The sequence below is a fragment of the Asterias amurensis genome, chromosome 4, assembly GCF_032118995.1.
Source record: "Asterias amurensis chromosome 4, ASM3211899v1".
NCBI lineage: Eukaryota > Metazoa > Echinodermata > Asteroidea > Forcipulatida > Asteriidae > Asterias > Asterias amurensis.
Genome location: NC_092651.1, coordinates 9,926,210 through 9,939,565, shown reverse-complemented (window position 1 = coordinate 9,939,565; position 13,356 = coordinate 9,926,210). Strand labels below are relative to the sequence as shown.

Here is a 13,356-nt window from a genome sequence, read left to right as displayed (position 1 = left end):
CGAGCTCCTTCTTCCTCCATGGTTATAGGCACTGGACACCTTTGGTTATTGTCAAAGACCAGTATTCTCACTTGGTGTTTCTAAACATATGAATAAAATTAAAAAAATTGTGAAAATTTGGACTGAATTTGTCATCGAAGTTGCAAGTAACGAAATAAAAACTTTCCTGGTTGCACATTTTTATGTGCTTTCAGGCTGGTCTTTTAATATTTGAGTGAGAAATAACCGCTTTCTCAAAAACTACATTTCTTCAGAGGGAGCTGTTTTTCAAATTAATTTAAACTATCAACAGCTCTCGATTGCTCGTTACCAAGAAAGTTTTTATACTAACAATTATTTTGACTAATGACCAAATGTGTCTCTGCAATTTTGAAAAAAACATTGGAACAGTTTCCTCTGGGGTCAGGAAGGAGCTAAGATTTGAACTTTTTGTTTGAATCATGGATGTTTGTTTTGTTCATCACCCTTTCAAAAGATACTTTCATGTTATTGATACAACATATTTGCTGGTTAAGTATAATATATTCGCTTGTTAAGTATAATATTAAAAATCAGAGAGATTTCATAATCTATAAATAAGCAAGTTAATGTCGCTGTTAAAGTGTCTTTTCTCATAAAGTACATATTCACAAATTTATATACAAATATTAAATAGAAAATAGTAATCCTATGATATGAAGAAAAAAGAGCAGCATCAGCAAAAAAAAAAAAAAAAAATGGAAAAAGCCAACACTACCCTTTTTTATTGTTTTATTTGCAAATATATGATAATAAGCCTACCTTTCACGCTTTTGTAGGGCATAGCATAATCGACAATATTAAGGTAAATTTCACAGCGAACCATTTGAAAGTCACTATTGCTGAACCTAGACATCCTACATCAAATCACAATTGATCAATGTCAAAACTCAAAAACTCCCTCACTGAAATAGCAATTAGTAAAAGATAACACAACATTATATATATACTTATGTTTAGAGACATCAAAAATACAGTGTTGTTTTGCTGGTCAGAAAAGGAAAAAAAAAAATCAAAAGGTGTGCTCTTACATGTTTGTGCTCCATACATTAAATAGCCCCTTAATTTAAATCTGTGATCTTCACTTTTTTGTTTCGTACCAATTCTATAACGTTCCTTTAAATATCCCCCCACTTAATCTACCCATCCACCAATTGGATGGAAACAGTTTACAAGGAAGAACATTCCATCACAGTAAAATAAAATATCAGCAATGAGTGATGCAAAGCGATGTACCTATACAACATTTTCCAAAATCTTTGTAACAAGAAAGTTCACATCGACATATAACACGCACAAAGACTGCATAAATTATCACCTTTTTTTATGTGACCAGAAATAAAACATGCAGCAGGCACACATGTTACATTAAAGACATATCTTATCTATCACTCTCATTATACAAAATTAACTGTATAAAAAAAATAAGTTAAAATCTGTTGTACAAAATAAATCGAAAATAATGCATCTATGATTTCAATTTAGTCATTGTTGCTTAAACAACCTGTCTCTTAAAAGTTTCAGAAATTTCTCTTAAATATTCTCAGAGATAAAACTAACATAGACCAATCTAAATTAAAGAGAATGTAACATTCGTTTTAAGCCATATACAAATTGATTGTGCGTGAGTTTTGAATGAGGTGCTCTTTAAAGGCAGTGGACACTATTGGTAATTACTCAAAATAATTATTAGCATAAACCTTTCTTGGTGACGAGTAATGGGGAGAGGTTGATGGTATAAAACATTGTGAGAAACGGCTCCCTCTGAAGTGCCATAGTTTTTGAGAAAGAAGTAATTTTCCATGAATTTGATTTCGAGACTTCAGATTTAGAACTTGAGGTCTCGAAATCAACCATCTAAACGCACACAACTGCGCGTGACAAGGTTGTTTTTTTCTTTCATTATTATCTCGCAACTTCGATGATCGATTGAGCTCAAATTTTCACAGTTTAGTTATTTTATGCATATGTTGAGATACACCAACTGTGAAGGCTAGTCTTTGACAATTACCAATAGTGCCACTGCCTTTAAGCCAACTTGAAAACAATCTTGAAATATGTGTATAGCTTTGAATTGTAAAGAAATGTTGCGAGTTTCGGAGTCATAGGCATTCGATCAAGCGGGGGAACGAGTCAACTGCCCACCCAAACTGCTCAGTGTCAGTTCAGACATGGCCCTACTTTGCACGCCAAATTTTAGGCGATAAGCAATTTAATTCCCGTAAAAGCAACCATTGGGCAGAGAGTAGCTGCAAATGACGCCAGTGCATGGGGTCTGAAGCAATGTACATCATTACTTTGTCAAAGAAAAATCTCTATTTAGATATTGCAGGATGATTATTTACACGGTTGCAGTAGCAAGATACATTTTATATACATATATACTTATACATGTTCAAGGCCAAAACAGATCTGCTTAAACACAAACAGTACCTAAGCACATTACTGCTTAGCAGATTTAAGTTACCAGCCAAAATTCCGTGTCACATGTGTAATCTGAGACTAGTATCCTGCTTAGTTTTACTTAGCACAAACTTTGAAGACAAATGTTCAAATTTTAGCGACTTTTTGTTACAGTTGTGTCTCTGAAGCGCAATCAGACAGTCTAAAAATTCATTAATTAATCATTGACGCATGGCCGGTTGAACATTGACGCATGCCCGGTTGAACAGACGGCATCCCGAGCAGAGATGGAAGGCCTCATGTCAATGCAGTATAATCCGATTTTTAAAATTTTGGCTTGTGTGTGAGAGGAACAGGTCTCCGATTAGAGCATTGGGCACGAATCCATCTAAAGAGTTAACCTGTTCATTGTTTACAGTGCCCTTCAATCAGAACCACCTAACCATGACCACAGGGACTCTGTAAAACACTCGCCGCACAATCCGTCCCGGTGCCCCATCTGATTTGGGCAAGGCTCAATGTACGCTTTGATGGGACAGAAAACTAGGAAGCCATGAGGGGGTCCCGTTAGCGCAGAACCGAATGCGACCAGCTCCTCAGAGGTCCCCAGTACGCTCGCAAAAGTGGCATGTTGACAAGACTACCACTAAACACACACAGACATTTGAATGGCATTTCATAAGTCTGCTGCTGCGTAAAGCATAATAGTTTTATGCTATGGCGGCCTCCGGAGCAAAACTGCTTAAAGAGTTGAAGAAACATTTCTTATACACCAGACTGTACCTCCACTTTAAATATCACTTCGTGTTGTGTCAGAGTTTTGTGTTTTATGGCGCCCTCCGAAAGCAAAACTGCTCGTAGAAAACATTTCTTATAAATCGTCCACTGAAGGCGCTCTGGACTTTCTCCAGAAGCTCATTTTACCGACGACAGTGTTCAGTTGACGAGATTGGCGACTCGAGAAACTCTCATGTTCCTATCGGGAAAAAGAAACAAGTGTGGTGGGTTAGTACAACTTGAAAATTGATTGTCAGCTTACACTTACAATGACACAACTACGTAACACCTTTAACAAGTAGTTAATGTTGGACACTAATATTAAAGGAACACGTTGCCTTGGATCAGTCGAGTTGGTCTATAAAAAGCGTTTGAAACCATTTGTTATCAAATGCATATGGTTGGAAAGATGTTGTAAAAGTAAAATACAATGATCCACACAAGTTTGCCTCGAAATTGTGTGGTTTTCCTTTTACTGTGCGAACTAACACGGTCGGCTATTTATGGGAGTCAAAAATTTGACTCCCATAAATGGCTGACCGTGTTAGTCGACGAGGTAAAAGGAAAACCGTGCAATTTCGAGGCATGTTTGTGTGGATCATTGTATTCTACTTTTACAACATCTTTCTACCCATATGCATTTTATAACAAACGGTTACTAATGCTTTTTATAGACCAACTCGACCGATCCAAGGCAACGTGTTCCTTTAACAAGGATTTAGCCTTCGAGAAAGACTCTGCTAGGGTTGAAACGTCAGGCCACTATTTACATATTTTTTTATAGTATTAACAACATAAACTTTGCAAATTCTCTTGACTGAGCATATCTGAGATAAATATATAATAATAACAATACAAATAATAATATAATAATAACAATAATATAAACAAAGATAACATTAATAAAACTGTACATTTATAATGCAATATGTATATGCCATAAATGACACCCCTGCAAAATATTATCAAATTTACTGGAGCTTGTTAAGAATGATTTAACTGGATGAAGCAACTATAATTACAACCCCCAGCAGAAACCCTATATAAAGCGCTATATAAATGCAAGCTATTATTATGATCTAGTATTAACAGATTGAAAGCAAAACAAGGAGGCAAATGATCTTACACATTTACATTAATAAGCTATTATAAATTATTGAAAAACTGATTAATTTCAACATTTATCAATGGTTTGTCAGTACCAATACACCAGAGAAACCAATCCTTGGACTAGGACTCTCAAGTCCGGCCTGCAGCACTGTTAATGCTCACTGTTTACACTACAACATGATCCATCAAATATTTAAGTGATTTCATGTTTTGTGCGTTAAATAAAAACCTGGAGGATGAAAGCAAATTTCAATGACACAAGATTTGCTCTCTTATAAGCAATGCTGCAAAGAAAATGAGAAGATGGTTATCATAGTATATTGGTCGAACGTCACAAGACTTGCAAGTATAACTGCATGAAAAATTATTCTGGGCTCACTTTCTGCAATTTGAAGAGAATTTTGTTTTTGATGGACATGCAAAGAAATCATGCAGTGACATACATAGAAATGACAATTTAATCAATAATAGTAGGAGAATTGACCAGATTAAAATAAAACAAGAGAGCGATGTGTGGGTGTGGTTTTAAAATAACCTGTGGAATCAATCATCAAAACATTTCTTACCATTTTAAAGTCGATTCTTCAAATAAAAAAACAAAGTACATTGTTTTTTTGAAGTGGCAACTTTTAAATATTAAGGGGCTGATATTCAATATGGAGGGGCTTAGAATCAATAATGAGGGGCTGATAATCAATATTGAGGGGCTGATAATCAATATTGAGGGGCTGATAATCAATATTGAGGGGCTGATAATTGATAGTGAAGGGCTGATAATTGACAGTGAAGGGCTGATAATCAATATTAAGGGGATGATAGTCAATATTGAGGGGCTGATTATCAATATTGAGGGGCTGATTATCAATGTTGAGGGGTTGATTATCAATATTGAGGGGCTGATAATTGATATTGAGGGGCTGATGATCGATATTGAGGGGCTGATGATCGATATTGAGGGGCTGATAATCAATATTAAGGGTATGATAGTCAATATTGAGGGGCTGATTATCAATATTGAGGGGCTGATTATCAATATTGAGGGGTTGATTATCAATATTGAGGGGCTGATAATCAATATTGAAGTGCTGATAATCAATATTTAGGGGTTGATAATTGATATTGAGGGGATGGTAATTGATATTGAGGGGATGATAATCAATTTAGAGGGGCTGATAATCAATTTTGAGAGGCTGATAATCAATTTTGAGAGGCTGATAATCAATATTGAGGGGCTGATACTTACTGATCTGAAGGATAATGCATGCGGTGAGTATGTCACAGACGAAGGGTCAACTACCTGTAAATATCGAACAGCCAGAAGAAAAGGGAAGATATGGGATGCAAGAAAGAATGTGTTTGTGTTACTAGTGTGAATCTTGCGTCAAGATCAAGAAAGTGTACCAAGGATTATGCCATATTGCAACCAGTAAGATGTGCTATAAGCCTTGTCCTTGTCATGCAGTGACAATCGTGGTGCTTGAACATTATAACCCCTGCTTACTGTACCATTTATTTCATTCCTTAAACCATCTCAAATATAGCGCACCAAGCTTTACCAATCACAAGAATCAACTCTGCCCTCACAAGTACTCATCTCTACCCCTGGGTGGAGAGAGGCAAATATAGTCGGGTGTCTTGCTCAAGTGTCGTGATTGGGATTTGAACCCATCTACACATTACAGCTGTGTCTTGAGAGGGTTGCCACACCTTGTGACAAGAAGCCATTTTCACTAGCTCTATGTCTAATACACAACTCTGCCACACACTAGCCACGCAGCCAGCAAAAATATAACTTGCATGAGCTGTATGTCAAGCAGTATGAAGTATGAAGGTTGAAGGTTCTTGTATTTTTTTAAACCATTAGTGTGCATGACTGTGAATTTTGGCCCAGTGATCCATAGCCTAGGGAGGCTTTACTACCATGGCAAGGAGTTAAGGCCCCGTCACACAGGCCTCGATACAAGAACAAAAACAAGAACGTTAAAAATGCATGTCCTCGATTGGTTGAATACATGTAAGCGCGGGCGTTTTCTGCTAGAGCAATTCAACCAATAGAATGCGTTCCTTTGCATCGTTACCGTTATCGTTTTCGTTATCGCTGTAGTGTGACTTAGCCTCTACAGTCACAAAGTGCAAAACAGTTTTTAGTACAAGCGTCCTGGACGAGGCTAGACGAGCTATGATAGTAGCTTCATCAAGCCAAGTCTGGTGCTTTCCACAGTTGTTGGCCACGAATGGTATCAGCCAGAGTGGGTGTCTGGGTGTCCTACGGACCCCTTTTTAGATTTTAGGTAGCTATTTCATCTGCCATTCAATAAAACTTCCGAAGTGCCCCATTTTGAAATATTTTACTATAACATTGGCTAGCTGTAGCCTTAATCATGTATAGACCTCCAGTAAGCTAAACTAGCAGACTCTTGGTCGATGTCACTTACAGCATGGGAAGCTGGGGTAAGTGGACCTTCTATGCTGCTGGGCACCAGTTAACCCAGCTTTGTAGGACAAGGCCGAACATTTAAATTATATTTTTCAGCAAATGATGAAAATGCAGAGAGTTTAATTTGAGTCTCGTTAGAAAAATGTTGAGGACACTATTAACCATGCATACAAATTAGTTTAGCACTAATAATTAATCAGGCTTATTAAGGAGAAGGTTAAGGATGTTAAATATGACAAGAAACTTCCACAATTTTTGGCTAGTTAATACTTATCCAGATTATAAATGTAAGTCTCTTTCATTATGTTTTCAGGCTTTTTTAAAACTGTGTTAATTCTGTATATCAGTGTCATTCCTCCACACTAAGGCTTGGGCGACTAGTGCGGCCACAAGTAAAACAAAAATAGTTGTGACTACCGCAAAAGTAGTTGTGACTACTGGGAATTAAGAATTAGTCGCGAGTATTTGAGGTGCGGCTAGTCGAGTGGTACATTTCACTAGTCACCCATAGGCTTACAACATAATTCAACCATTAAACTTTCCAGAGCATGTAGCGCAGCCACATTAATAGTGCTGATCATTGTGCATTGTCAATTAATGTGCATGCAAGTAGATTAAGACTCATTAAACAAGGAATGAAGAAAGGAGAAATGAAATTAGTTTGAGATAAAGCTTTAAATATATACATACAGCATTTCCCAAGTTACTGCTAGCTTCCTTCTATGCACACACAGCCCAAGATAAAAACAGCAAAGACAGAGCACGTCAAATGGAAGATAGATGGTGTATGAGAAGATAGAGAGAGAGAGAGGGAGGGGGAGGTTAGAGTGGAGTGAAGAAGCAAAAATACACGGTGATTTTTGGGGGGTGCCAAGCTGTGAGATGAAAATATACAACTCATTCATTTTAATACAGATTTTGAGGCAATCTGTGGCAGCAGAAATACCTACCATATGTTTTTTTCTTTTAGAACTGCTCAAAGAGATATTAACACGGTGTTACCACAATTCCTCTTAGTTATACTTTCAACATAGACATTATCGCAAGTGGTCTGTATGCACACGTTAGGGGTAATATGAGGTGCTTGCTGGTCTAGCTAGCAATCAAGTTTGCTCGCTAGCTAGACCAGCATGCACCTCATTCAACAGTTAGCTCTTGCGCAATGGGTATTTGCGAAAAAGTCTATGCAAAGTTCAAATCCTACTTAGATCAAGGTGCTTTACACCATCGACAATCACTGGTTTTCGTTTTACATTCCAGGGTTAGGAGAAGCAATAATATTGTTAAGTGGCTTACTAAAGGACACAACTGGGATTCGAACCTTCACTCCTTTGGATACAGAACCACCCGAATGCTTGAATATTCTCCATGGTATTTCAACAACAAACTGTTTAAGACTTGGATAATGCCTGGCTTTGTGATTAGCAAATGCTATTTGGTCACGAATATTATCATGAAGCCCTGAGATGGTGTGGAGGCAAGTCCAGTGCACCTTCATCCTGGCACCCCCGAGGGCACCAGCTTTAGGGTCCGCCTGCCTTAAGGCCCCAAGAAGATTAAATGCCCTTAAATGCAATCTTAGTGCCCCGCTGTGATGTGGTTTTTGTGCATACTTGTGCAGAAACAAATCAGTAGTGAAATGGGTGAGTTATCATAAATGTTAAATTTGCATCGGGGATAAGAATATTAATTTTGTTTTTGGGGTGAGTTATCGATGTATATTTGGTTTGCGGTATTACACCATGTGTGTAACAACTTGCCAGAACAAACTCTACCTGGAAAGTAGATACACACATGGTGGAAGTGTCGTGGCCGAGTGGTTAAGAGCACCGAATTCAAACTCTGGTGTTTCTGATCAGCAGAGTGTGGGTTTGAATCCCCAGCCGTGACACTTGTGTCCTTAAGCAAGACACCTAACCATTGCTTCATCCTTCGGATGGGATGTTAAGCCGTTGGTCCCATGTGTTGTGTAACGCATGTAAAAGAAACCAGTGCACTTATTAAAAAGAGAAGGGGTTCGCCCCGGTGTTCCTGGCTGTGCACCTTGTAAACCCTTATAAGGTGTTAAATAATTTGGTCCAATCAGCAGCAAACTGCACCACAGCACCTTGTAAAGCATTACATGGTGCTATCAGAATTAGGTCTCATAAATTCAAAACGTAGTCCCACATCTGGTAGGAAATACTGTATGATACAGCGCCAGGAGGTGGGTGACGAACACGGCGCATTATAAGAAGCCACAATTATTATTACTATTATTATCATTGTTACTGCAAACCAAACATACATATATCTAAAATTGTCAGACCAAAGAACCGTTGGACTTACAAGCTGTCTAGAGTATTGAGAGATCTTGTCTTTTTAATCAAGCATTGATTTATTAGATATCAGATCAATTTGAATACATTAATTTTAGGTGCTTGACAGGATATGATTTTCTCATGCAACAGCCCGCCTGCATATTGTCATGCACATGAGTATATGAAATCAAAGCAAGGGGAACTTCTCAAACCTACTGGTGCTTAATGGGTGAGATAAACTATAGTAACGTTTGTAAGTTACCGTTAAAAGAACTATGACTGCAGACTAGTAATAGCCTCACCTTTGATTTGAGAAGTCCGGCCAGCCAGAAGTGGTACGAACCTTCACTGTCCAAACACATTGCTCTAAAATGATAAGTCATTTACATTAATGAATAGTACATGCAAATCATGACATAATAAAAAAAAAGAACCTATATAGCGCTGGAGCCACCTAAAAAGACGCCTAAGGCACTTAACACAAACAATAGAAGTAAGAAATTAAAAAATGCACAATGCATAAATAAAACTATACATCATCTCACAGTTAAAGTTATCTTTGAAATATTTTCTTCGAATAAAAAAGAACAGGTTAAAACCAGAATCTTTCGAAAACTGCTATACTAGAAACAATGCTGTGTTTCACCACTAAGGATGAAGTCAGTTTTAATTACTAATTGCCTGTTTTACCAAGGGCCAAGTTATTTCCTTTGTCCCATATGTATCATGTTTTTCTAATTTTTGTTTTGTTGATGTCAGTATTGTTTTTTCCCGAACCACGTGATTCCCGAGTCACGCTAAATTGTAGATATTTGTATATAAAATAGAGGTATTCATTTAACTATTTAATTATTTTGTTTATTGTTATTATTGTTATTATTATTGTTATTTTCTGAGCTTCTGTTACTTACTGTGCCTGTTACATATGAGAAGTATTTACTGGAGTGTCTTTTGATAGTGTGTTTATTTGATGTATGCCTTTACTAATGAATGTTGGATAAACAGAGTAATATAACTCCACATCAAGAGAGAAAAAAACTCGAAAAGAGTACAGTAATACATGTATGTAAAATACAAGCACTGACAGGAGGATACCATCAAGAGGTTATTTTATAAAACTACTGAAGAATTAAACTTTATACACAAGTCCTTTACAGCAAATGTTTGACATTGGTAACACGTCAGTGACACAATCCTTTAATCCTTTCAGTGTGAATTTTACTTTAACACGCCTCTGGTAAAAAAATATGCTGCAATGCATCTTGGAATTTAAAAATTAGCCGCGACTTTTGTCGAGGTGGCGACTGTGGTGTTTAGGCTTTAACCACTGAGACACTTAGACATGTTTTATTGGACTGTTTTTAACGATATCATACGTTTATTATTGGTCAGACATCTTGGATTGCAACTAATAGACTTAACAACTACAGTCAATAGAGGGCGGTATAACAAACTGGTACAGCGACTATTCGGGCGAGACTAGTAGAGTGGTAAATTTTACTGGTCGCCCAGGCTCAGTAGACAGGGATCACACTCAACTTTACAAAATAACCAGGGAAGCGTCAGGAGAGAGATCTTAAAGGGTCATCGTCATGCATCCTTTGTGATGACCCCCCTCCTTCCCAACCCCCTCCATCCCATGCACTCTTTTCATGACCATGAAAAAATTAAACCTTAATGCCCAAGGCGTGCCAGATAAAAATTTTTTAAAAAGGTGAAGCCTACGAAATACTCACTTCAATCCCTCTTCATTGTTGATGGTGAACGATATACCCCATCTGCAAAGAAACAACAACACATTCAATAAGAGTTTACATGTATGTTGAAAAAAAGGTTTAACAACTCGTCAAGATCTTATGAAGTACACGCTTTGCAGAATTCTGAGGTAAGCCAAAAAGTTTGCTATGTTTGAACCACCGAGCAGGCCGAATGACCAGAGGCCAGTCTGAATCCAAGACCATGCTAAAGACCCTGATTGAAGACGTAGGAGTAGTCAACAAGAAGTAGCTAATGAGCTGTTTGCGAGATAGAGTTGTGTGGCGTGTCAGACATAGAGCCCGACTCAAACGCGCTGCAACGGGACAACTTGGGTCGACTGAGTGAGTGAGTTTGAATCCTGTGGTCGGCGTTGTGATGGTAAAACCAGAAAAATATTGATGCAAAGTTAACATCTATTAAATCGCTCTGGTACATGCTGCAACAATTAGGATTTTAACTTACTCTAGCTACCGGGCAATCTTGGGGGACTAGTGGCAAGACATCGGCTCCAGCGATGCAAAGGTAATGGGTTGACCCCCACTCAAGTGATTTACCAGTTTCTTTCACAGAACTCGGGAAAGTACCGAGTACACAGCGTTTAATACACATCAGTGTGAAGGGTAAAACAAATTGCATTGTTTATCCTCAATGCAAAGTTATCAAAAGAATTTTATCATTCAGAATATTTAAGAAATACACATGTAATAAAAGAAAGCCTGGAATAACTTACTGAGTTGGAGGAGACCTCTTCCTCTCTACTCCAGTGTATATCTTCATATCAGCAACTTTCCACACATAGGAGGCTGTTGAACTCTGTTTAATAACAATGATAATAATAATAATGATAATAAATTCTTATATAGCACATTTCACCATAACCGTATCAATGTGCTTTACATAAGTGCCCTGGCCATTGGGCCAATAACATCCATATAATCTTTCTCAGCTCCCTGTGGAGTATACAGCCCCGAGCTGGCGTAGCAACCATAGCGCTTTTTCAACAAAATATCAACCTCTACCATCGCAGGTACCAATATATACCCCTGGGTGAAGAGAAGCAATTATAGTTAAGTATCTTGCTCAAGGACACAAGTGTAACAACAGGGGTTCGAACCCACACTCCGGGGACTTAACCACCAGAACTTGAATTCGAAGCTCTTAACCACTCGGCCGTGACACTCTGTTTAAGATAATAGTAAGACACTACTCGAGCGTTATATTTAAAACCAATGGTTCGAATCCCCAGCCGTGACACTTGCGTCCTTAAGCAAGACACTTAAGCAATGGTTCGAATCCCCAGCCGTGACACTTGTGTCCTTAAGCAAGACACTTAAGCAATGGTTCGAGTCCCCAGCCGTGACACTTGTGTCCTTAAGTAAGACACTTAAGCAATGGTCCGAATCCCCAACCGTGACACTTATTCCTTAAGCAAAACACTTAACATTGCTTCGTCCTTCGGATGGGACTAAAGCCGTTGGTCCCTTGTGTTGTGTAATGCATGTAAAAGAACCCAGTGCACTTATCGAAACAGAGAAGGGGTTCGCCCCGGTGTTCCTGGCTGTGGCTGCCGTAGCACCTTGTGAACCCATATAAGGTGCTTCATAATTGGGTCTCATAACTCATCACATCAATAACCTACCATCCTAAAAGTATGTATATATACTCAGCGCCTTGAGTACCTTGTTTGGTAGATAAATGCACTATATAAGAATACGATATCATACGTCTCAGCTCAACCTACCTTTTCCTTGTAGCAGGTCACCATGTTGTGCTCAAGTCCAAACGTGTACTTTTTAAAGCTCTTTTTGCTCTCACTGAATTTCACATGATCCGTCAGGGTGGCCTGATCCATATACTGAGGACAGAGAAAATAAAGCGTGTCATCCTTCACATTTTAATACTTAAAACTACTCCACGGTTCAAAATAAACCATTCATGGGTTAAATTTTAAGTCTTGAACAATTACTTGCCTAGTCCCGAGTTAAATTCCTCAGACTATAGACCATGTGAACCTTGTTTACACTAAGTGTGACCTTGTACATGTACATTCTTTGAGTATTCTTGCAGGCAAGATACTACACTGGTCCTATGGGAAAGTTGACTTTTGTGTCATAATTCCCCCCAAAAAGCCAAGAGTTATGAAAGTAAAAGCTGGCTAAGTTTTGAGAAGTGCCCCCTTTCATCATATCAAAAGTTGATCAGAATAAAATATAAGATTTTGTTTTCTTCCATTCCATTGAGCTGTGTACAAATCATGCCAGCAGGAAGTCCAGGCTCTTTTGTAAACATGTGATGTCACAGGTCACATCGTCTATAGAAACAGTTGCTATGTCAAATGGTTCAGGGCAAGCTTTTGTAAAGCAACCTCCAGATGGGCAAACCCTGGTACATAACTCTAAAAGCCGAGGGCCCAATTTCATAGAGCTGCTAAGCATACAAATTTGCTTAGCATGAAATTTTGGCCAGATTTCAAGATTTCCAACCAAATTTCCACGTCATTTTCAGGATAAGCAAACAACAGCTGAATACCAGTAACGGGCAAAACGCACCAAA

At 38.1% G+C, this 13,356-nt stretch overlaps 1 protein-coding gene across 7 annotated transcripts in view; it reads right to left on the bottom strand.

The window, feature by feature from the left end:
* Positions 1 to 994: 994 nt before the first annotated feature.
* The window catches only part of LOC139935745 (uncharacterized), a 73,122-nt gene continuing 60,760 nt past the window's right edge, over positions 995 to 13,356 (bottom strand). For 3 of the 7 annotated variants that reach the window (XM_071930306.1, XM_071930305.1, XM_071930309.1), the window contains 7 exons: positions 12,545 to 12,658; positions 11,534 to 11,616; positions 10,782 to 10,823; positions 9,348 to 9,411; positions 7,436 to 7,465; positions 5,552 to 5,605; positions 995 to 3,397 (listed from right to left, as the gene is read on the bottom strand). In XM_071930306.1, the coding sequence (XP_071786407.1) occupies positions 3,293 to 3,397; positions 5,552 to 5,605; positions 7,436 to 7,465; positions 9,348 to 9,411; positions 10,782 to 10,823; positions 11,534 to 11,616; positions 12,545 to 12,658 (492 nt within the window). In that variant the 3' untranslated portion in view covers positions 995 to 3,292. Of the gene's footprint in view, positions 3,398 to 4,874; positions 4,891 to 5,551; positions 5,606 to 7,435; positions 7,466 to 9,347; positions 9,412 to 10,781; positions 10,824 to 11,533; positions 11,617 to 12,544; positions 12,659 to 13,356 lie in introns of all 7 variants that reach the window. The other 4 variants (XM_071930311.1, XM_071930308.1, XM_071930307.1 and 1 more) reach the window with 4 other exon arrangements.